The sequence below is a fragment of the Salmo salar genome, chromosome ssa15 (genome assembly GCF_905237065.1).
Source record: "Salmo salar chromosome ssa15, Ssal_v3.1, whole genome shotgun sequence".
NCBI lineage: Eukaryota > Metazoa > Chordata > Actinopteri > Salmoniformes > Salmonidae > Salmo > Salmo salar.
The window spans coordinates 32487219-32509787 of record NC_059456.1 but is presented as its reverse complement, the minus strand read 5'-3'; the positions used below and the strand labels follow the sequence as shown (position 1 = coordinate 32509787).

Below are 22569 nucleotides of genomic sequence, written 5' to 3'. Positions count from 1 at the left end.
TCAATAAATCTGAATATTCAAACGGATGTTTATCATTATATAAGAATTCATCATTTGATCTCCAAGTAGACAAATCAAGACCATGGTTTTGGTCAACTCAGGTCACGAGAATGTTCAACATCAATTTATTGGGAAAAACAAAAACATATTTTATTACATTAGAAAATAATTAGAATTAAAATGATATTATGAATGAAAATGAGATTTTGTCACTGGTGAAACGTTCATCATATTTGATGATGTCATCACGTATGTCAAAAAAAAACAATAAAAAAAAAACTTCCTGACTTGGCTGTTCGTAACGCTGGGGTAGCTCGATTTCATTAAAATTAGTTATCTTGCGAAATAACCTATAGAAAGCGACCACAATTATACCTTATTTATCAGAGCATGCTCATACTTGTCTCAGATAAATTGTTAGCTTCTTCAGCTTCAGGGAGTCTCGCTATAATAGCTGCCACTGCAGTGCCACTGGTTGTTTTATTTTAGAACAGAACCGTTCTGAGTGAAGCCATGATGGCGTCGAGCTACAACGCGAAGGAAGACGGTCACGTCGCCGTACCTGGTGATGGGACCATCCAGAATAAAAAGCCCGATAACACAGCGTTTAAACAACAACGATTACCTGCTTGGCAACCCATCCTGACAGCGGGCACAGTTCTTCCAGCTTTCTTCGTTATCGGGCTTATCTTCATCCCCATTGGTATCGGCCTCTACGTCACGTCCAACAACATCAAGGAGTTCGAGGTAAGGCCCGTGCTATCCGGGATCCTTAGCTAGCTGTTTACTGTACTCAATAAGTCCAAGAGGAAGGGGGCACCAGTATCACTAGGGAGGGGGATGGGACAGGTGTATGGGGAAGCCTGATCCCGCCACCAAAAACCAAAAAAAAGCTCATTTTGACACACTTCCATGTGCCTCAAAATTACTATTTGCGTGTATATTTCCCCCCACCAGTGTTGTTTCTCATGATGATCGGTTTCAACAAAAAATATAGCCTAAACACAAACAAGTCCTACAAAGGCCATTAGAAAGGGAATGCTGATTGGCTGTATACCGTGGTATATGAGACCATATAGTATGACAACATTTATTTTTGTTAGTTTTAATTACAATTGTAACCAGTTTATAATAGCAATAAGGAACCTCGGGGTTGTGGTTACAATACCACGGCTATGGGCTGTATCCAGGCACTCCGCATTGCGTGTAATATGCCATATACCACACCCCCTCGTGCCTTATTGCTTAATTAGACCATGGCTTATATATTTGTAGCCAACAGATTCCGACCCTACCGCTTTATGCTTGTTCTATCTTAGCTGCACTTGCGTCAGAACACAATCATGGTTAGATTAAGACACAATGTACCTCAATGCAGGGATGGGATGTGCCACTGTATTCCAAATTGTACCTATATCCAAACTGATACATCGAGAAGATTGAAAAACTGCCCGTTTTTCCCAGAAAACTGCACCTTTTGTCTTCATGCTAGCTAACAGTAGCCATATCAGCCATTATGAATTGGCATGTCACGTTGAATAACAAAGGAGCTGATTTGCCTCGGTGTCTTAATCTAACCATGATTGTGTTCCGACCTCCGTGTAAATAAGCGGAATCTACTTGTTAATGTACTGTATTTGATGTCAGGTCACAGGTGCACCATTTGTGGATTAGTAGGCCATCATTGTAAATAAGAATTTGTTCTTAACTGACTTGCCTGTGAAAGGTTAATTAAATAAAATAAATAAATACATTTGAAATAATGTTAGGCAGCAGATTACCAGCCATTTGGAATTACTGTTTGGATGTATACATGTCATTACAGATTGATTATACTGGGACTGACATGTCCAGCCCATGCTTCAACTGCTCCCAAAGCTTTAGTTGGAACAGCACAAGACCATGCACCTGTGTACTGCCCTTCTCTCTGGAACAGCCCTTTGAAGTAAGTATGAAGCATGATGTCTGCATCCCAAATAGCAACCTATACACTATGTCAGTGGTTACTATACCACCAACTGAATTTTGCTCTCCCTGGAGTACCATTTGAATTACCCCCTCGTGCATTTTACCAGTGGGCCTAGGGTCTCATCAGTCTTCTCAAGTACCCACTGTTGAAAGGTTTCTGAATTTCAAATGTGATCATCATGAACATTGAATAGAATTTTGTCTCAACAGAGCAACGTATTCATGTATTATGGCCTGTCCAACTTCTACCAAAATCACCGGCGCTATGTCAAGTCCAGGGATGACAGTCAACTGAATGGTGACACCACCTCTCTAATGGTACATATTATGCCTTTAAAACGGGCTACCTGTTTTCCCACTGCATTCCTGAATCTCTGCAATGACTTTTGACTGATCATCAACAATTTTACATCTTTAGTTATCTGACATATCCATGAAATTGGCGAGATGTTCTGTGCAATGATCTAAAGTTGCATGTCTGCTTGCAATGTCCACAGAACCCCAGTAAAGAGTGTGAGCCCTATGCTCGCAATGAAAAAATGCCAATTGCTCCCTGTGGTGCAATCGCCAACAGCATGTTTAATGGTAAGACCGTTATGTCCTTTTTAGACCATCATTACTAGAATTGCAATAAGAGCAGCTCTGTTTATTCATGATCTCTTTCCTCAGACACTTTGGATCTGTATTACATTGACCCTAATGGCACAAGAATCCAAATTCCTCTGATGAAGAAGGGGATCGCTTGGTGGACAGATAAGCATGTGAAGTTCAGGAATCCAGGAGGCAACCCCAACCTCACAAGTGCTTTTCAAGGTGAGCAAGCACTCAGCAGAATTGTTACTATTGAAGATGATAAAGAGTAAAAAAAAAATGTACTTAGGAATCTCACTGTCTTTTACTTAGGAATCTCACTGTCTTTTACCTAGGAATCTCACTATCATTTCCTCTCCCAGGTACAACCAAGCCGATCAACTGGCGCAAGCCTGTCTATGAACTAGACACAGACGCTGAGAATAATGGCTTCATCAATGAGGACTTCATTGTGTGGATGCGCACAGCTGCCCTCCCCACTTTCCGTAAGCTGTACCGTATTATCCAAAAGAAGAACAACATGACGCCGACACTTCCCCGTGGCAACTACACCCTGGAAGTCACCTACAGTATCCTTTCACTGACAGCTGTTCAATGATACAGCTGTACAGGAAGTTTGGGTTTGTGGAATGATAGCTTGTGTTTTGATAGGAATGTTCAAATCAGTCATTGTCATAATAGGTCAGACAGACCAGGTCAATGTTGGGCCGTGTTCAGTAGGGGGCCATTCCTTCACTTGCTAATAACAATAGGTATCACCAGCTGGGTGATGACGAATACTGGCTTTCTTTGTTTTTTCCACTAATATAGACTACAAATTATATAATACCAGTCCACATTGTTATTGTATGATACGTTTTTAAGATGGCAGTGGCTCCTGATCCATGACTATCTTTTCTGTCTGAGCCTCAGAAATAAATAAATAAATAAAAGATCCAATCACAGATCAGGAGCCACTCCCTTTTAAGATCCTTCTTGCTAGAGTTATTTTGTAAGTCAAATGTTAAATGGGTCTGAAGTTGAGCATTTGTTGAGTCTTCCTTAATGAGTTGATCCTAGACTATCCTGTTCGTAGCTTTGAGGGCCGGAAGCGTGTGATCCTGAGCACCATCTCCTGGATGGGGGGCAAGAACCCTTTCCTGGGCATCGCTTACATCACTGTGGGCTCCGTCTGCTTCTTCCTGGGAGTGGTCCTCCTCATCATCCACCACAAATATGGCAGCCGCAACAACACCGCTGACATCCCTAACTAAAGACATCTTGTATGTATGTTGCATGCTGGCTAGCAGAGGCATGGGTGTAACCAGTGGTTAATTACAAGCACTGGTGGTCTCTTGTGTACTGTGTGTAAGAATGGCCTGCTTGTCAAAAGTGCTGTGCAAGTATTGGAAGAGCAAATACATCAGGGGAGAGTTCACTCATATTTATTTTTCATTGTCAGAAAGCTATGCAGTTACGTAGGTTTTTCTGTCAAGATGTTGTATTGACAGTGAGTTGAAATGTAATGACGCTACATCAATGTGCAGATAGTACCGTTTTAATGCAGAAATATGTGTCAGTCATAGATGTTTATTAGTTTACTTCTATATGAATAAATTATTTAACATAATGTTTGAATATGGTCAAGCGAATTGGAACAGTCCGTTAGGCTAAATGTTGAATTGCTTTGAGTCAAGGCTGTTTATTCATACAAGTATGTTCTTGTTACATACAGTACAGTAGTTTGAGGAACATATTTCTGGTCTGTTTACACTACAGATAGGTCTCTATAGATTGCACAAGGATGTGCACAGATTTTCAGGTCAAGCGTTATGGAACGCTTGCAATGTTTTCAATGTACTTTAGAACTTATTTTCTCAGTGTATAAGTAGTAATTCTGTTCAGCTGCCTAAAATATGCAGAGTGAAGTTTAAGTAACATAACGCAAATGAAAATAGTAAATTTCAAGGTTTTCAGGGACCAAAGCTCCATGTAGCCTGGGTGCCAGTCTGTTTCTGCATTCTTGCAAATTCATTATGTAAAACATGTTTAGCATGGCAAATAAGTAGGCAAGAACACAGATATACCTTGGACCAGTCTAGCATTCATTTTATTCTATGGAAAAACATCCTTATTTATTTTCTTACTAAGATTGTTGCAAATTGGTGAAATATGTTTTGCACATGAGTTACCTGGAGATTATACGCCTGTTGCTTGACAAATAAAATAATATTTGGACAACTCATGTTGTTAACCAGAATTTTATTTGAAAATGTTTCAAAATTAAAAAAGTGAATGTATACTTAATATAATGTTTGAATCTTGAGCCACTTTTGACAGTACTTTTATAGCCCAGATACAGTAGCTGGTGTTGGCTTGGTTATTCTCCAAGTTCACACTTCTACCCAGTATGTGGCAGTATGCCCACTTTCCTGACGCGTCAGTAAATACTCCAAAGAAGAAACTAGCGGAAACGTGGTGTTCCGGTGTCCTTGTACGACGACTGACGTGGGGAGAAGATCTACCGACACATTCAAGTAAGATATCGATTTAGTCATGTTTTGATTGCAGTTGTTAATATCTGTATTCAACGGAATCGATTTGACTCTTTTATGCTCCCTAGAAGACGGGTAGCGTCACTAGCCTTTAGCGGTCATGGGATGACAGGTAGTAGCTACTACTAGCTAGCCATTTAACTAGCTATTTAGCTAGCTTGTTAACGTTATCTGCTAACTGTTAAACGTTTTTTTATTTACTTGTGTTTATGGCAAATTAACTTGGTTAAATACATAGGTAGACAGCGGCCTATTCCAAGCCAGCGCTGATCTTAAAATATATCTGTAAAACTACAGTGCCGATGGGCTTGAAATTGATGCTTCTTTTTCGTAATTTGACAGGCGCTCCAGCATGTGTCGCGGCGGACGCTGAGCAGCAGCTCCCGCAGGCAGTTGGAGAAGAAGGTTACACAGAAGCAGAAGCATTTCCAGGTAATTGACAGGGTTTATATGGCTGACGGCTTTAATAGGCAATGTCCTTAAAATATGACGTTCAAATCAACTCTTTGGAATGTTAGTTTAATGTCATGGAAAATGTAGCTTGAAATTATTGTTGACAGGGATTTTATGTTTTGATGACTGGTGACATGTCCACTTGTAGTTCCCCTCCAATGAAGCCCGAGTTACATATAGTTGGCGGATAAGTATATGTGATTGACAAAAGCTCATTGGGTTGGAGTTAATGCTTTGCATGCTGGGTGTAAACTGAAAACAGTCAAATAATGTGTCCCAAATGGCACCCTATTCCATACATAGTACACTACTTTTGACCAGAGACCTATGGGCCCTCGTCAAAGGTAGTGCATTAAATAGGAAAAAGGGTGCCATTTGGGATCGTATCAACGTTGTGAGAGAGATGAGAAACCCATGTCTGACTCTAATTACCACTGGCAACTGATCAGGGGAGAGTGATGCCACTGCCTCATCATTGGCTGCTTTTCAATAAGTGATTGTGCAAACTGTGTTGCTTTTAAATGCTTTCTAAAACTTGGTGCAGATCTTGCTGTAAATAATTACAAGTGCAATGGCTGGATTGCTGGAATGTACTTGTTGCATTCTGTGGTTAGAATGGTCAGTTTGTGGGCATTAATGACCATTCAACCACCCAGACAGAGTTCTCTGGAGATGCACTGTTGAATCCCTTTGCTCTACTAGGAGATGAAAAGATACATTCAAGTAAGTCAATGTCCACTCAAATGGTGCTTTTCCCTTGAGACTTACCCACACTAGTGGGCCGCCAGAGTTTTATGTTAATGTGAGCTCTAGTATATTGTGTATATATCAGGAGTGTAACACTAAAAACTTGCGATGAGCAGAATCAACAACCTCTGCTTTGTGAGATGGTGTTAAAGTTCACAGTTAGGCATTGCTATGTAAATGCAAGATGAAAAGTACCTAGGGCCTTGCCTTGGCTCCAAGTCAGAGCAGGTCCGCCGGAGTCATGGCTCAGTGAGACATAGGGTGCAGGCCTGTGTAGATGGAAACATTGTCTAAGCCTTTCGGTTATAACACTGGGGTGAATCCTCATTGGAAATGCGCCAAAAGAGAACACCACAGCTTTGGTGAGCTTAAAGGATGCAGGATGCTTGTACTTCATGTTGCTGTGTATTACATGAATTTAATACGGTATATTTTTCTTCACCAGGAGGACAATGAAATTCCAATTCATTTGAAAGGGGGTGTCAGCGACGCTATCCTATACAGAACAACAAAGGCACTCACTATTCTGGGTGAGTACAGATGGACTCCATGGCAAACTAATCCATGTAGACATAAGATCTTGGTTTAGTATGGTTGTACATTACTACATTAAATTGCTCAGTACCTTTTTGTAATAACACTTTATTTAATTAGTAATAACGTCTTACATTTCATTGCAGGATCTGCATATGTCATATATGAGCTGGTTTGTGCATCTTTCCCCAAGAAGGAGTGACTGCAGCTCCTGGGCTCACATGTTCTACAACACACACTTAGTTGTAAAACGTTGTCTCCATGTCCTCAGGGTTGATTTGTCCTGTCATAATGATTTCTGTTTCATGGGATCAATATTTATTTATTGTAACAGGATGATTAAATATGCCTCATAATGAAGTGTCATTCGTCCTTTTTGTATGTTTAAATTTATATTTTAAGTACAGGACAAACCATAACGAACGTTGGCTGTGTGAAGTAGATCACCTGTTGTGTGGCGACGAACGGTGGTGATTCAACATGTAGAATCGTCTGAACACGAACAGAAAATTACGGCAGGTGTTTTGTGGTCAGCGGTGATAGATGGCCACCTGCTGCGTGGATGACATTCGTTATGGTGTATCCTTTAAACTAAACTGAATAAACAATGTTAATTGCTTTACCTATTGAAATGATGTAGAACAATGTTGATAGAACCAGTGTGTAGACTAGATTCAGCCAAGGTCAAGTTATTTTTTTTTTTTTCTTCTTCTTGAGCGGGTGGTCAGGGGGCCGGAACATTATTAGCTGATTTCCTGGTGTTTTTTGTGTGTGTGTTTTTTGTCCAATAATGAAAATAATTTACTCCGAAAACTTGTGGGGCCAAAATAAAACCACGCACCGGCCATATTCGGCCCACGGGCCGCCAGTTGGGGAACCCTGGTGTAGACTATAGAGGAATGTTGGTGCTAGCCTACGTCTGGTTGTCTGGTATGATCATGTCGTCACAACAGCAGAGGAAGAAAGACGTTAACATCTTGGTCATTTAGCAGAAGCTCTTATCCAGCGCGACATACAGGAGTAATTAGGGCTAACTGCCTTGCTCAAGGGCACATCAACAGATTCACCCAGTGGGCACAGGGATTCAAACCAGCTACCTTTCGATTTCTGGCCCAACGCTCTTAACCGCTAGGCTACAGTGCATTGGGAAAGTATTCAGACCCACAGTTTGTTACGTTACAGCCTTATTCTAAAATTGATTAAATTCTTTTTTTCCCCCTCATCAATCTACACACTACCCCATAATGACAAAGCAAAAACAGTTTTTTAGAAATGTTTGCTAATTTATTTTAAAAAAATTATTGGGAATATCACATTATACATAAGTATTCAGACCCTTTACTCAGTACTTTGAAGCAGCTTTGGCCGCGATTACAGCCTAGAGTCTTCTTGGGTATGACGCTACAAGCTTGGCACACCTGTATTTGGGGAGTTTCTCCCATTCTCTCCAGATCCTCTTAAGCTCTGATAGGTTGGATGGGGAGCGTCGCTGCAAAGCTATTTTCAGGTCTACCCGGAGATGTTTGATCGGGTTCAAGTCCAGGCTCTGTCTGGGCCAGTCAAGGACATTCAGAGACTTGTCCTGAAGCCACTCATGTGTTCTCTTGGCTTTGTGCTAAGGGTTGTTGTCCTGATGGAAGGTGAACCTTCGCCCCAGGCTGAGGTTCTGAGTGCTCTGGAGCAGGTTTTCATCAAGGATCTCTCTCTACTTTGCTCTGTTCATCTTTCCCTTGATCCTGACTAGTCTCCCAGTCCCTGCCGCTGAAAAAACCCCACGCTTCACCGTAGGGATGGTGCCAGGTTTCCTCCAGATGTGACGCTTGGCATTCAGGCCAAATAGTTCAATATTGGCTTCATCACACCAGAGAATCTTGTTTCTCATGGTCTGAGTCCTTTAGGTGCTTTTTGCCAAACGCCAAGAGGGCTGTTGTGCCTTTTTACTGAGGAGTGGCTTCTGTCTGGCCACTACCATAAAGGCCTGATTGGTGGAGTGGTGCAGAGATGGTTGTACTTCTGGAAGGTTCTCCCATCTCCACAGAGATACTCTTGAGCTCTGTCAGAGTGACCGTCGGGTTCTTGGTCACCTCCCTGGCCAAGGCCCTTCTCCCCCGATTGCTCAGTTTGGCAGGGCGGCCAACTCTAGGAAGAGTGTTGGTGGTTCCAAACTTCTTCAATTTAAGAATGATGGAGGCCACTGTTCTTGGGGACCTTCAATGCTGCAGAAATGTTTTTCTACCCTTCCACAGATCTGTGCCTCCACGCAATCCTGTCTCGGAGCTCTACGTACAATACCTTCGACCTCATGGCTTGGTTTTTTTTCTCTGACGGGTTTAGCGATGTTTGCAAATGTATTCAAAACGGATATACCTTTATTTATGCTGTCAACTGTGGGAGCTTTTATATAGACAGGTGTGTGCCTTTCCAAATCATGTCCAGTCAATTGAATTTACCACAGGTGGACTCCAAGTTGTGGAAACATTTCAAGGGTGATCAATGCACCTGAGCTCAATTTCGAGTGTCATAGCAAAGGGTCTGATTACTTAGTATATAAGGTATATCAGTTTTTTATTTTTAATACATTTGCAAACATCTCTTAACCTGTTTTTGCTTTTTCATTATGGGGTATTGTGTTTAGATTGAGGAAAAAAATATTTAATCCATTTTAGAATAAGGCTGTAAGGTAATAAAATGTGGAAAAAGTCAAAGGGTCTGAATACTTTCCCGTTGCACTGTACGTACAGACAGGGGCGGAAATCCCGGGGGGGACGGGGGGGACACAACCCCCCCCATCCTGGGAAAAATATGATTTGTCCCCCCCAATATATCACTGAAACATAACTATGTAATTTAAATAATAATAATAATACGCAATGAAAGCAATTGTGCTGATTATAGACACTTAATAGTGCGTTTTTAAGTTTCAAAAGATTGCGACCCCCCCCCCCCCCACCCTTTGCCTCAATGGTTTGATCCACTGCTAGTTCCTTAGTTGGCAAGGTAACAGAGGGGTCGTGTCTACTGTCTGAAAAGCACTCAATGAACGTAACTGACGTGAGGTTAATCCAGTCAATCGCGCACACACACTAGCTGAATATGCAGAGCTAGCGTGCAAATATTAACTATTAAGCTAGCTAGTAATTATTCCATTTGTGGCCTCGTCAAAGATGGAATCTTTGCTATCGTCAATTTATTCCAAGATCAGCATGCAGATGATGTAAGCTAGTGCTTCAAAGTCCCTGTGATAAGGTTAGCGATAAACTGAAGTCCAAACTGAACAGAATTACACTCTCTTCTACCATTGTCTTAAATATATTTAATGGTCTCGTTGCAAAAGCTAAATTGTCGCAAGGGAACTTTTATTTATTTATTTTATTTCACCTTTATTTAACCCGGGTAGCAAAGATTATAGCAAACACCACTGAAACGGAATTGGTGCTCACTAGCTTTGCAAATTCAGCTATTGTTGGAAGCCAGCCAATATGAAACAAACTATTAAAATTACAAAAGGTTGCAGCATATGTTGTGTAAATGGTGAACTCATACAGCTGTCAACTCTTGTCATTTTAATCCGTTTCACATTTGCTAGCTACCTTTTAGATCGAAGCCCAAATAGAATGATAGAAGATGATAGAAGCCCATCTCCTACTGTAAATAACCTACACACTGTGTGTGTGTGTAGCCAGCCAGCCAGGTAGAAAAATGGCAGAAAAATAAAAGACGGACATCAGAGTATTTTTCAATACACCAAAACGCATAGTAAGAACCCTAGTAGCCTAATATCTCAAAGACTAGTTGATAAAATGTTCATAAGAAAGAAATGAAATTCTAATGGAAATGTTTCACAATGATGTCATTAGGCAGAGCAGGCAACAGATGGCACACAGACAGCAGAGTTGGGGACAGATATGCAGGGACAGACTGGCAGAGACAGGGAGTCTCAGGTAAGTTTGTTGAGTCTTTGTTTGGCAACATTATGAAAGGTTCTCCATTTTTTTTACTTGTAAAATAGGAACATAATTGGAAAATGCCATGGATACCCCCACTCAACTTAAACTGGTGACTGAACTAAGATTTGTTAAAGGCAATGGTATTGCTGTTGTGATTAGTTGTGTAGTTTTGGGTACCGGTAGTTAGGAGTACAGCAAACACCTTATTTCTTTGGTTCCTCAATATACATTTACCATATTACAATGTAGGCTGTGTTACAGCACTACTTTTGGTGTCCCCCTCAGGAATTGCTCTTGAGAAAACTTCATGTAATTGTCCCCTCCAAAGTTGATATCAGATTTTCGCCCGTGCGTACAGATCTTATTATAAACACAAGTGTACCATTTAAGGTCTGACTTCAATGGTTTACATCCACATATCACACGCATAGTAAGTAGGCTACACTTTTCCTCAATATATTGATTTTATCTTCTACATGTGACCAAGTGTTCCCCACTTTTGCGGTGTGGCTCCGTTTTAAAACTTGTCTGTAAGATTAGTACCTTATCGTTCCAAACCAAGGGCACATTAGGCCAAGGGCAGTGTTAATATTGTCATCAATTGATACTTTGTAAAGAAATGAGTATATCTACGATTAGAATGACTTTCCTATTTTGGAATGTCCTTGAGCTCCAGCCTACAGAAATCGGGTCTAGATCATGGGAAAATGTCATGAGATGCAATTTGCTCTATTGTTTACTTTTTTGTTGGTGATTTGATACACTATGCGTGCACATCTTACAGTGTTGTATAGCAGATAAAAAGTTTCAATTTTTTTGTTTCAGACGTTTATGAAATGTTAATAAAAAAACATTTCCTGAGCTTTTTCTGAAGCAATGCACCAGAAAACATCGCTGCAGGGCTTTCGCATTTGCATTTTGCCTTTTGAGCCGCTAGAGGGCAATGTCTTCAAGGGAATTGATTGGGTCTCACATTATGATAGACCGATGGTCGGGAAACTGAATTCTCTTGTCTGAAAAAGTTGTGACTTTCTGTTTCCATTTCAATAACACGTCAATAATCAATAACGTTCATTTGAAAAAGTTGTTTTTCAGTGCTTGAAAAAATATATTTTTATCAACTATAAAAATGTATCTTTGCAAGACAAGGATTGTCCTGATTTTCAATAATGGCTGAATTGCTTTGCCTTGCTTTCTAGTTGGCTAGCTAGTTTCACCATCCAATTATTTCAGATCTACAGGAGTGCAAGTCTCACCATGGCACGGACCTTGGTGATACATTGGCACATGATAATTATTAGAATATGGCAAATATTAGTCAGTTATTGCATTCCATCCATGCTGGATTTCCCAGGCTACCTGAGACATGAAACAGATAGGTGGGAGGGGAGACTACAGGCTGTCACCAATGCGGAATTTGCGTAAAAGAGTAATAGAAACACTTTTATTTTTATTCAACACTAAGTTTTTGTGAAAAAAGTGTTTTTACAATTCAGTAATTTAGCAGAGCTCTTATCCAGAGCGACTTACAGTTAGTGTATTCATCTTCAGATAGCTAGGTGAGACATCCACATATCACAGGCATAGTAAGTAGGCTACACTTTTCCTCACAACAAAGTCAGAGCTAGAAGGGGGGGATTATGTAAAATACTCTTTGAAGAGGTAGGGTTTCAGGTGACTTCGGAAGAGAGGCAGGGACTCTGCTGGCCTAGCTTCTCCATGCCAGGACAGAGAAGAGCTTGCACAGGGCTGCGCCATAGCTGCCCTCCTGTAGGGGTGGGAGGGTCAAGAGACTAGAGGTGGCAGAACGGAATGCTCGGGTTGGTGTGTAGGATTTGAGCATAGCCTGAAGGAAGGGATGGGCAGTGACGTCATTACGTCCAGCTGTTTAAATCGACACAAGACAGTTCAATGGAAACGCACCCTAGCAGGCAATTGTTTAATCTATTTTCCATGCGAACTTTCTAAATGTTGACAAAAACTCCCTGAACAAGTTGATGGAAACATAGCTAATCTTGTTCATGTCTGGTTTGCTACTAATGCCATTCTCATGATGGGAAATATTACCAGTAGGTAGGTTTCCTTCCAAATGGCGACAGATTTTCATGCGAATATTCTAAAATCAGCATAAACACACAACTGCCTCCCACGAAGCACCATTACCTTTTTGTCTTCTCAACAACAAATCAATACAGGAACTACATGTGGGAACACAAGTATATATAAATAATATACAAAGGACAATTGGGCTAGGGGGGATAAGGGGCGTGGCTGGGGCGGGGCTAGGGGGCACAATATCACATTACACAAGGACATACAGACACTTATTATTCTAACAGCTTTTTTGTTCATAGAGTATTTAATTGTCTTAAAATATAGTTCAATTTCTTTTTGTATGGTAAGAAAATGTTTTTTTTTGTTTGTAAATTTACATTTGTGAATATAAAATTTGGCCAAAAGAATAATGAAATGAATTACATAAAAATGTTTCAGTTTATTTCTATCGTAGGTAAAGAATCCAAGCAGTACATCTCTCCACAATAGTGTAAGATCTTCATAAATGTGTTCAATTATACATCTACTGATGTCTTGCCACAGTTTCATTACATGAATACGATGCCAAAAAAGATGCAACACTGTTTCTGGGTGGTCATTACAAAAGGAGCACTTTGAGTTGCTGTTTTCCTTAAACTTCTTCATATAGTGGTTGGCAGGATAATATTTATGAATAATTTTAAAGGAAACTTCCTTAATTTTGTTAACAAGTAGGTATGTGTGTGGCAACATCCAAACTTTTTCCCAACAGATATTATCAATAAATCCATTCCAATAAGGCATGACATAAGGTATAGATACAACATCCTGCTGAAACAAGGTTCATATAGCTCTGTTGTTGAATGGACCAAAAGAGAAACAAATCTTTCCAACTGATGAGTCAACAGAGTCAACAGAAGGTAGGCTCTGAGGGTCAGGTCTGAATAATAAAGCAACACCTGAGGGAATGGCATCTAAAACAATTGCAAAATCTTTAGGTGTTAAAGGGACCTTGTAAAGTGATAAGAATTCCTTATAACTGAGTAAAAGACCCCCTGGCTCACCAATAGGATATTATTTCGGAACCAATAATCTAAAAACAAAGAAGTATTTTTATACAATATATCGCGATTATTCCATATATAATATCTGTGTGGAGAAAAAGCATGCTTACAAATTAAGGACCATGACAAGAAAACCTGCTGATGAAAAGCAGAAAGTTTCACCGGAACTTTGTCAATATTATAATTGCAAACCAACATGAAGTTAAGGCCACCAAAAATTCCACATAGAAGAAGGTCTTAGGAATTGTTTTATCCAATTGATCTTAAAAGTATTATTTAAGGTAGTAAAGTCCAGAAAATTCAGCCCACCATTCTCATGTGTTTATTATAACAGTTTTCCTAATGTAATGGGTACAGTTTCTCCACAGAAAGTTGAGAAGCATCTGGTCTATCTCCTTGCTTATTTTACTGTCAAGACAACGATAGAGCGCCATATGTTAGTCTAGAGATACCTTATTAGGACTCTTCCTTTTAAAGATAAGTCCCTCTGTAGCCATTGATTTAGCTTCTTCTGGGTTTTTTTTATTAAGAGGGTTAAAATTTAGTAAGCCACTAGACTTCTGATCCTTAATGGTTATGCCTAAATATGTAAGATCTTCTTTTTTTAATCTTTATTTAACTAGGCAAGTCAGTTAAGAACAAATTCTTATTTTCAATGACGGCCTAGGAACAGTGGGTTAACTGCCTGTTCAGGGGCAGAACGACAGATTTGTACCTTGTCAGCTCGGGGATTTGAACTTGCAACCTTTCCAAAGCTCTAACCACTAGGCTACCCTGCCGCCCCAGGGTATTCCCTTTACTGGAATACCATAATATGAAGGTGTCACTCAATCTTTGACAGCCATGAGTTCACATTTATTAATGTTAAGATATAGACCAGACGCTTTGGAAAAGGATTGTATCACATTGATCGATATGGGAATTTGGTTAGCGTCTTTCAGAAAAAGTGTAGCATCGTCAGCCAGCTGGCACGAAGCACCATTACTGTCTTCAAGAGCTCAGAGCGAGTGACGTCACCGATTGAAACGCTATTAGCGCGCACCCCGCTAACTAGCTAGCCATTTCACACCGGTTACATATAGACTGCATGATGAGATTATTATTGTGGACAAAAGAGCAAGATCATTTTCATTTGTCAAACTGCAGGCAAGCATCGATTATCATGTCACCAGAATAAGACTTTCACCACCCTGTGAACGTCATCATAATTTATTTAATCTGTAGCCTAATAAATTGCATGCTTTCTCGACGAGTGGTAGTGGACCTCACATGTTATCGCGTGACTCCCAAGTTTACTTCCATGGTTATTATATCAATATTGGCGGTTAAAACTGTTTCCACCGACATTATTCGCATAATTAACCAAACAAAACAAAAACAAAAAAGATCCCACCTTGTCTAGCGTATCTTGCTCCAATTCCAATGGTTTATTTTATGGGGAAAACACTGGTATTTACTTAAATAGTAATATGTCATTTATCTTCTATATGTGAATACAATTCCTCACGTTTTCACTGTCTTGCTCCTTTAAAGCCAGTCTGTAAGATTAGTACCTTATTATTAGAAACCAAGGAGGACACATTAAGCCAAGGGCAGTCATAATGTTGTCATCAAATGATACTTTGTAAAGAAATTACGAGTATATCTACAATTAGAATATGACGTTCCTATTTTGGAATGTCCCTTGAACTCTACACAGAAATAAGTACTAGATCATAGGAAAATGTCATGAGATGCAATTTAATCAATATTGTTGACTTTTTGTTAGTGATTTGATATGCTATGCTATACGCTATGATGATATGCTATACGCACATCTTACAATGTGTATAGATAATAAAAAGTGCCATCAGACATTTGTGATAATGTTAGTAACGTTTTTTTAACCGAGTTTTATCTGAATACTTTATTAAGTAGAACCTAATGCTCAAGGAATCAGCGATGCTTTTTGCCTCTTGAGCCACTAGAGGGCTATGTCTTCAAGGGAATTGATTGGGTCTCGCATAACAGGCCGGTGGTCGGGAAACCGAATTCTGTCATCTGAAAAAGTTGACGTGCTTTTTTATCTCTGTTTTAATTTTATTAACACGTTTTATCAATAAAACGTTCAGTTGAAAACGTTTTTCTGCTTTCAAATGATCTGTAGGGCTATAATTTATTGCCTACGTAATTGATAGATCAAATAAAATTGTATTGTCACGTGCCGGAATTCAACAGGTGTAGGTAGACCTTACTGTGAAATGCTTACTTACAAGCCCTTAGCCCTTAATAACCAACAATGCAGTTCAAGAAATAGATTGAAGAAAATATTTACTAAATAAACTAAAGTGAAAAAACTAAACAAAATAAAAATAAAAAAGTAACACAAGAAAATGACAACAATAACGAGGCTATATCGGTACTGAGTCAATGTGCAGGGGTACAGGTTAGCCGAGGTCATTTGTAAAGTGAGGGAGGGGGGGGGGGGGGTCAATGTAAATAGTCCAGGTGGCCTTTTTGATTAATTGTTCAGCAGCCTTATGGCTTGGGGGGTAGAAGCTGTTGAGGAGACTTTTGGTCCTAGACTTGTCGCTCCGGTACTGCTTGCCGTGAGGTAACAAAATAACAGTCTATGACTTGGGTGACTAGAGTCTTTGACAATTTTTTGGGCCTTCCTCTGACACCGCCTAGTATATAGGTCCTGGATGTCAGGAAGCTTGGCCCCAGTGATGTACTGGGTCATATGCACTACCCTCTGTAGCGCCTTACGGTCATATGCCAAGCAGTTGCCATACCAGGCTGTGAAGCAACCGGTCAGCATGCTCTCGATGGTGCAGCTGTATAACTTTTTGAGGATCTGGGGACCCATGCCAAATCTTTTCAGTCTCCTGAGGGGAAAAAGGTGTTGTTGTGCTCTCTTCACAACTGTCTTGGTGTGTTTGCACCATGATAGTTAGTTGGTGATGTGGACACCAAGGAACTTGAAACTCTCGACCCGCTCCATTTCAGCCGATGTTAATTGGGGCCTGTTTGGCCTTCCTTTTCCTATAGTCCACAATCAGCTCCTTTGTCTTGATCACATTGAGGGAGAGGTTGTTGTCCTGGCATCACACTGCCAGGTCTCTGACTTCCTCCCTATAGGCTGTCTCATCATTGTCGGTGGTCAGGTCTACCACTGTTGTATCGTCAGCAAACTTAATGAGGGTGTTGGAGTCATGCTTGGCCACGCAGTCGTGGGTGAATTGGGAGTACAGGAGGGGACTAAGCAAGCACCCCTGAGGGGCCCCAGTGTTGAGGATCAGCATGGCAGATGTGTTGTTGCCTACCCTTACCACCTGGGGGTGGCCCATCAGGAGGTCCAGGATCCAGTTGCAAAGGGAGGTGTTTAGTCCCAGGATCCTTAGCTTAGTGATGAGCTTTGTGGGCACTATGGTGTTGAACGCTGAGCTGTAGTCAATGAACAGCATTCTCACAAAGGTGTTCCTTTTGTCCAGGTGGGAAAGGGCAGTGTGGAGTGCAATTGAGATTACGTCATCTGTGGATCTGTTGGGGCGGTATGCGAATTTGAGTGGGTCACGGGTTTCCAGCATGATGGTGTTGATGTGAGCCATGACCAGCCTTTCGAAGCACATCATGGCTACCGACGGTAATCATTAAGGCAAGTTACCTTTGCTTTCTTTGGCACAGGGACTATGGTGGTCTGTTTGAAACAGGAGAGGTTGAAAATGTCAGTGAAGACACTTGCCAGTTGGGTACAGGTCCTGGTAATCCGTTTGGCCCCGCGGCTTTGTGAATGTTGACCTGATTAAAGGTCTTGCTCACATCGACTACGGAGAGCGTGATCACACAGTCGTCCGGAACAGCTGGTGCTCTCATGCATGCTTCAGTCTTGCTTGCCTCGATTCGAGCATAAAAGGCATTTCGCTTGTCTGGTAGGCTCACGTCACTGGGCAGCTCGAGGATGGGTTTACCTTTGTAGTCTGTAATATTTTGCAAGCCCTGCCACATCCGACGAGGAGTCAGAGCCGGTGTAGTAGGATTCAATCTGAGTCCTGTATTGACGCTTTGCCTGTTTGGTGGTTCATCTGAGGGCATAACGGGATTTCTTATAAGCGTCCGGGTGAGGATGGATTAGGCTTCTCCAATAGCCTATTTTCAATAGCAAGGCCAAAATGACTGTTTGATGTAGGCCTTGCCATTTTAGTTTATAGGTTTAGGTTGATGGATTAACTTTTTATTTCACTTTGAAGAAGGAATCAGGACAGAAAGCATCACCCTTTATTCATGCCTCACCTGTATAATTATGATTGGACAGTGTTAAGAATGTCTTGACATTTTCTGAGTGGAATCCAAAGACTTATTAAATACTTCAATAACATAACAATACATTTATAAATATTTATCTACTGACATAAATCCCATTCAATTAAAATGACGTTGTTAGGCCTACCGATTCTTAAGTGGTCACTGAATAAATGGGCTGTGGAAGATTTTTCCATTGTTCCATTGTGTAAAAAAACGGCTAAACGGCTGCCAATAACAATACATCTCCTGGTTTCCAAACGCAGATGCTATGAACTTGTGGATAAAACACATAGAGAAGCATCATCGAAAAAGAATGCAGAAAACTATGCTCAGTTTCCAAAAGTATATCCCCACACTTTGAGAGGCTGCATTTATCAATCTATGGCAGGGTTCCACGCTTGCTGAGTGTCGTAAGAGCTTACGATAGTAAAGGGAGAGTTGGGAACAGCCCCCTATTAAGTAGCAGATAGTAGAGAGTCTTCCCACTTGGAAAAAGGCGTCTGATCTGTGACCTCCGCAAGAGGAGAACTGAGTTTTCGTCTGTGCTTAGAATATTGATTATCCTCCCGTAAAACTTGTATCCATCATTACCAGAAGGGGCATATCCAAAGAGGCTTTACTGTTTTTGTATTTTGAAATCAAACGAGCGACTGCACAACTTCATTTCTACAGGTCAGTATTGAATTAATTGAATATGGAATTATGGATTGGACTACTGTTTAGACTATCTGGCAGGTAAAGGGAGATTAGTTATGCTCATCTGCACACCAGGGAAGTAGGAAATCCCAATATTGTGCTCTGAATTTTTCTATTTATTATTTGCCTATTGATCATTTTCGTCAAGGTGTCTTTATGTTAAGGTGTCTTTGAAATTAATTATTGCCCATTATTATTGCCCATCAACCATGCCATAAATGCCGTGTGTCTTGGACTCATGTGCATTGGGCATATAGGTCGGCGTTGGAATATTCTTCGCGGTTTAAACATGCAGGTTAATTCCTAATGTGTGAAGTAAATTAGAATTTAATTTGAGAAGAAAGGAAACATGTATCACTTAGGACTGGTGGCCTATACAGTGTTCGATATTACACGATATTGTTTTTTTTTTGTGCTTGGAGACACGGGTTGGGTTTTCATATAGTTTGTACATGTTGGATAGTTTATAGCTTTTGACTCATGCTCTAGCCTACTCCCATCTCCACCAAGGCAAGTCTTGACTGAACGGGGACCGCCTTTTTGATCAGATAGGCTACAGCAGGAAGCGCGTTTATCCTATAGAAAAGTGTATAAGAGACAGTTTTCGATTTGCAGCTGTGCATTAAAAGTTGATAGTGAGTTTTCTTACGATGTTTTTAATCCCTGTTTAAATTGGACCAATATGATAAGACAATGTAGTTTAGATGTTCAATTGTCTTTCCATTGTCTTTGAATGCACTTGCTATATGACACATCTATAGTGTATTTGGGATTATAAGGCATTTAAATGTTTGATGCTTGTGTTAAAGTACAATGTGGAATGTTGGAGCATTGCTGAGATGCGTGCGTAATTGCACGTTGTTTTTGTAGCCTCATTCATGTTCTGCTGAACCAGAGAGAGAAAGAGAGTCAAAATGAAGATCAGGCTGTCTCTGGCAGCGGCTGCCTTCCTTGCAGTGCTACTATCCTCCGTCGAGGCCCAAGGTAAAGTTATCCCTCACCTGCCATTTTTTCCCCCTCCTCACCTCAATTTTTTTTCTACTGTTAATTAAACACAACTGAATGAAAATGTGCAGCCTCCCCGTCTCTCTCTCTCTCTCTCTCTCTCTCTCTCTCTCTTTACCTCCCCTCCCCCATATCTCTTTCTCCGACTGTAGCTAATGGTGTCGGTTCTTTAGCTCTTCATGGTGAAATTGCAATACTTTCACCAATACATTTTATTTTATTTTATTAATAAATGTTTCCTGAAAGAAAATGTCTACATTATTTGTATCTCATGTAGAACTATAGGCATATTTCATCGGTAGATCTTTGGATTCATCGGTAGACCTATGGATTCATCTGTAGGCCTATGGATTCATCGGTAGACCTATGGATTCATCTGTAGGCCTATGGATTTATCGGTAGACCTATATATTCATTTCTAAACCTATGGATTCTTGTCTTTTTGTTGTGTTTGTATAGGTTGGCTATTTCAATTGTCTTTTTACCCAATTTTGTCTGTCTATTCATTGGAACAGGTTGAATTAACTCAAACAAGTAGCTTAGGGTAGGATATTGAAACAGTCTGAGGAATGCAACATTATATTTTTCGATCAAAAAGTGCGTTTCAAATAGATTTTTTTATGTCTAAAAGTTCAAAGTGGAACAGGCCCCATTATAGTGGTCTGGAAGTTAGTGAAAGGCTAACTCTCTAAGCATGGATAGTTGCAGTGAAGTCTTTCTTACGCTAGGAGGGGCACTTGCTTGATATTTTTAATATACATTTCTGTCTTAGTTTATCTAGTATGCATATAGTCGTTCTCTGGGGAAGGGAAGAATTTCAGCTGTACAAAAATTAATTAGCCTAAAGGAACAATGTAATGATAAAGGAACTAGGTAATGATAAAGGAACTAGGTAATGATAAAGGAACTAGGTAATGATAAAGGAACTAGGTAATGATAAAGGAACTAGGTAATGATAAAGGAACTAGGTAATGATAAAGGTACTAGGTAATGATAAAGAAACTAGGCAATGATCAAGGAACTAGGTAATGATCAAGGAACTAGGCAATGATCAAGGAATTAGGCAATGATCAAGGAGCTAGGTAATGATAAAGGAACTAGGTAATGATAACGAAACTAGGTAATGATCAAGGAACTAGGTAATGATCAAGGAGCTAGGTCATGATCAAGGAGCTAGATCATGATCAAGGAACTAGGTAATGATAAAGGAACTAGGTCATGATAGAGGAACTAGGTCATGATAGAGGAACTAGGTAAAAGAAAAAAGTTTGCCCTTAAGGGATAAGCTATAACTACAATGTACATTTTTTCCCAAATTAACCGAGAACTCGATTGTATGTCTCCACTTTCATTCGGAGAAAAACGGGGCTTGACGCCAATTGTCCTTCTTGTGATCTTTTTTTCTCTGATGAAACGGAAAGACAAAATGTAAGTGTCTCTAACATTATTTTCCAGAAACTGTTAGACTGAGAAAGAACATTATTCTGAAGCTCCAAAGACCATTCATATAAATTACAGATTACAGAGGTCAATCACACTATAAAATGTAAAATATTCTGTTAGAATATCATATTTTTTAAGAGAAGCCTTCTCTTTTGGTATTTTCCAAAATCTTGACCTACTAGGAGAAACCAGAAATGAAGAGAAAGAGTCATAACAGCAACAACACTAAAATACGTTTTATTTTGTCATTGAGATGAATTGGGTAACACTTTATTTGGATAGTCCATCCATCTGTAGATGCTCTACAGACTATCAGTAACATATCAACGATCTACTAACCCTAGCTCTAGCCCTAACCTTAATCCTTACCCTAACCCTTATTCTAAGCCTAACCTTAATCCTTACCCTAAACCTTATTCTAAACCTAACCTTAATCCTTACCCTAAACCTTATTCTAAACCTAACCTTAATCCTTACCTTAACCCTTATCCTAAACCTAACCCTAACCTTAATCATTACCCTAACCCTTATTCTAAACCTAACCCTAACCTTAATCCTTACCCTAACCCTTATCCTAAACCTAACCCTAACCTTAATCCTTACCTAAACCCTTATCCTAAACCTAACCCTAACCTTAATCTTACCTTAACCCTTATCCTAAACCTAACCCTAACCTTAATCCTTAATCCTTACCTTAACCTTTATCCTAAACCTAACCTTAATCCTTACCCTTATCCTAAACCTAACCCTAACCTTAATCCTTACCTTAACCCTTATCCTAAACCTAATCTTAATCCTTACCCTAACCCATATTCTAACCCCGACCCTAATCTTAAACTTGGCAAGCAGTTGCTCATCAATAGATAGTTTGTTGATGGACCATTTGGACAATCCAAATAAAGTGTGAACATGAACTTTTCGCTCATCATTGAGATGATGTGTGTGTGTTGTGTGTGGGTATTTGGTATTTTTTGGTGTTTTATTAGGATCCCCATTAGCTGTTGAAGAAAGTAGCAGCTACTCTTCCTGGGGTCCACATAAAACATGAAACATGACATAATACAAAGCATTAATAGACAAGAACAGCTCAAGGACAGAACTACATTAATAAAATAAATACACACGTAGCCTACTGAACATATCAATACATGCACACAAAATATCTAGGTCAAGTAGGGGAGAGGCATTGTGCCATGAGGTGTTGCTTTATCTGTTTTTTGAAAGCAGGTTTGCTGTTCATTTGAACAATATGAGATGAGAGTTCCATGC

At 40.0% G+C, this 22569-nt stretch overlaps 3 protein-coding genes across 12 annotated transcripts in view; all 3 read left to right on the top strand.

Annotated features, from left to right (window-relative positions):
- The first annotated feature begins 263 nt into the window (after positions 1–263).
- LOC106571270 (cell cycle control protein 50A) lies at positions 264–7183 on the top strand. Of its 2 annotated transcripts, XM_045695624.1 has the most exons (11): positions 264–747; positions 1826–1945; positions 2179–2286; positions 2466–2553; positions 2638–2781; positions 2922–3128; positions 3619–5075; positions 5436–5525; positions 6203–6269; positions 6739–6823; positions 6974–7183. In XM_045695624.1, the coding sequence occupies exons 1-7, from the start codon at positions 514–516 to the stop codon at positions 3810–3812; spliced, it is 1095 nt and encodes a 364-aa protein (XP_045551580.1). In that variant the 5' UTR covers positions 264–513; the 3' UTR covers positions 3813–5075; positions 5436–5525; positions 6203–6269; positions 6739–6823; positions 6974–7183. The 2 variants fall into 2 exon arrangements, with proteins under 2 accessions (XP_045551580.1, XP_013999583.1); XM_014144108.2 differs by lacking the exon at positions 6203–6269.
- LOC106571296 (cytochrome c oxidase subunit 7A2, mitochondrial) lies at positions 4949–7183 on the top strand. Its single transcript, XM_014144203.2, has 5 exons — positions 4949–4981; positions 5055–5075; positions 5436–5525; positions 6739–6823; positions 6974–7183. Exons 1-5 carry the CDS (start codon positions 4949–4951, stop codon positions 7027–7029), a joined length of 285 nt encoding a protein of 94 aa, XP_013999678.1. The 3' UTR covers positions 7030–7183.
- Positions 7184–18544: 11361 nt separating this feature from the next.
- LOC106571269 (collagen alpha-1(XII) chain) overlaps positions 18545–22569 on the top strand; it is a 104379-nt gene continuing 100354 nt past the window's right edge. For 8 of the 9 annotated variants that reach the window (XM_014144098.2, XM_014144106.2, XM_014144102.2 and 5 more), the window contains exons 1-2: positions 18545–18828; positions 19723–19836. In XM_014144098.2, the coding sequence (XP_013999573.2) occupies positions 19767–19836 (70 nt within the window). In that variant the 5' untranslated portion in view covers positions 18545–18828; positions 19723–19766. The remainder of the gene's footprint in view (positions 18829–19722; positions 19837–22569) is intronic. The other variant, XM_014144107.2, reaches the window with a different exon arrangement.

Excerpts from the sequence above, each read along its gene's own strand:
- LOC106571296 (XM_014144203.2), top strand. The coding sequence starts at position 4,949 with ATGTGGCAGTATGCCCACTTTCCTGACGCGTCA. Across the intron at positions 4,982-5,054 it reads CCCACTTTCCTGACGCGTCA|AAGATCTACCGACACATTCA; the intron begins GTAAATACTCCA and ends TGACGTGGGGAG. Across the intron at positions 6,824-6,973 it reads AAAGGCACTCACTATTCTGG|GATCTGCATATGTCATATAT; the intron begins GTGAGTACAGAT and ends ATTTCATTGCAG.
- LOC106571270 (XM_014144108.2), top strand. The coding sequence starts at position 514 with ATGATGGCGTCGAGCTACAACGCGAAGGAAGACGGTCACGTCGCCGTA. Across the intron at positions 748-1,825 it reads ACAACATCAAGGAGTTCGAG|ATTGATTATACTGGGACTGA; the intron begins GTAAGGCCCGTG and ends ATGTCATTACAG. Across the intron at positions 2,782-2,921 it reads CCTCACAAGTGCTTTTCAAG|GTACAACCAAGCCGATCAAC; the intron begins GTGAGCAAGCAC and ends TTCCTCTCCCAG.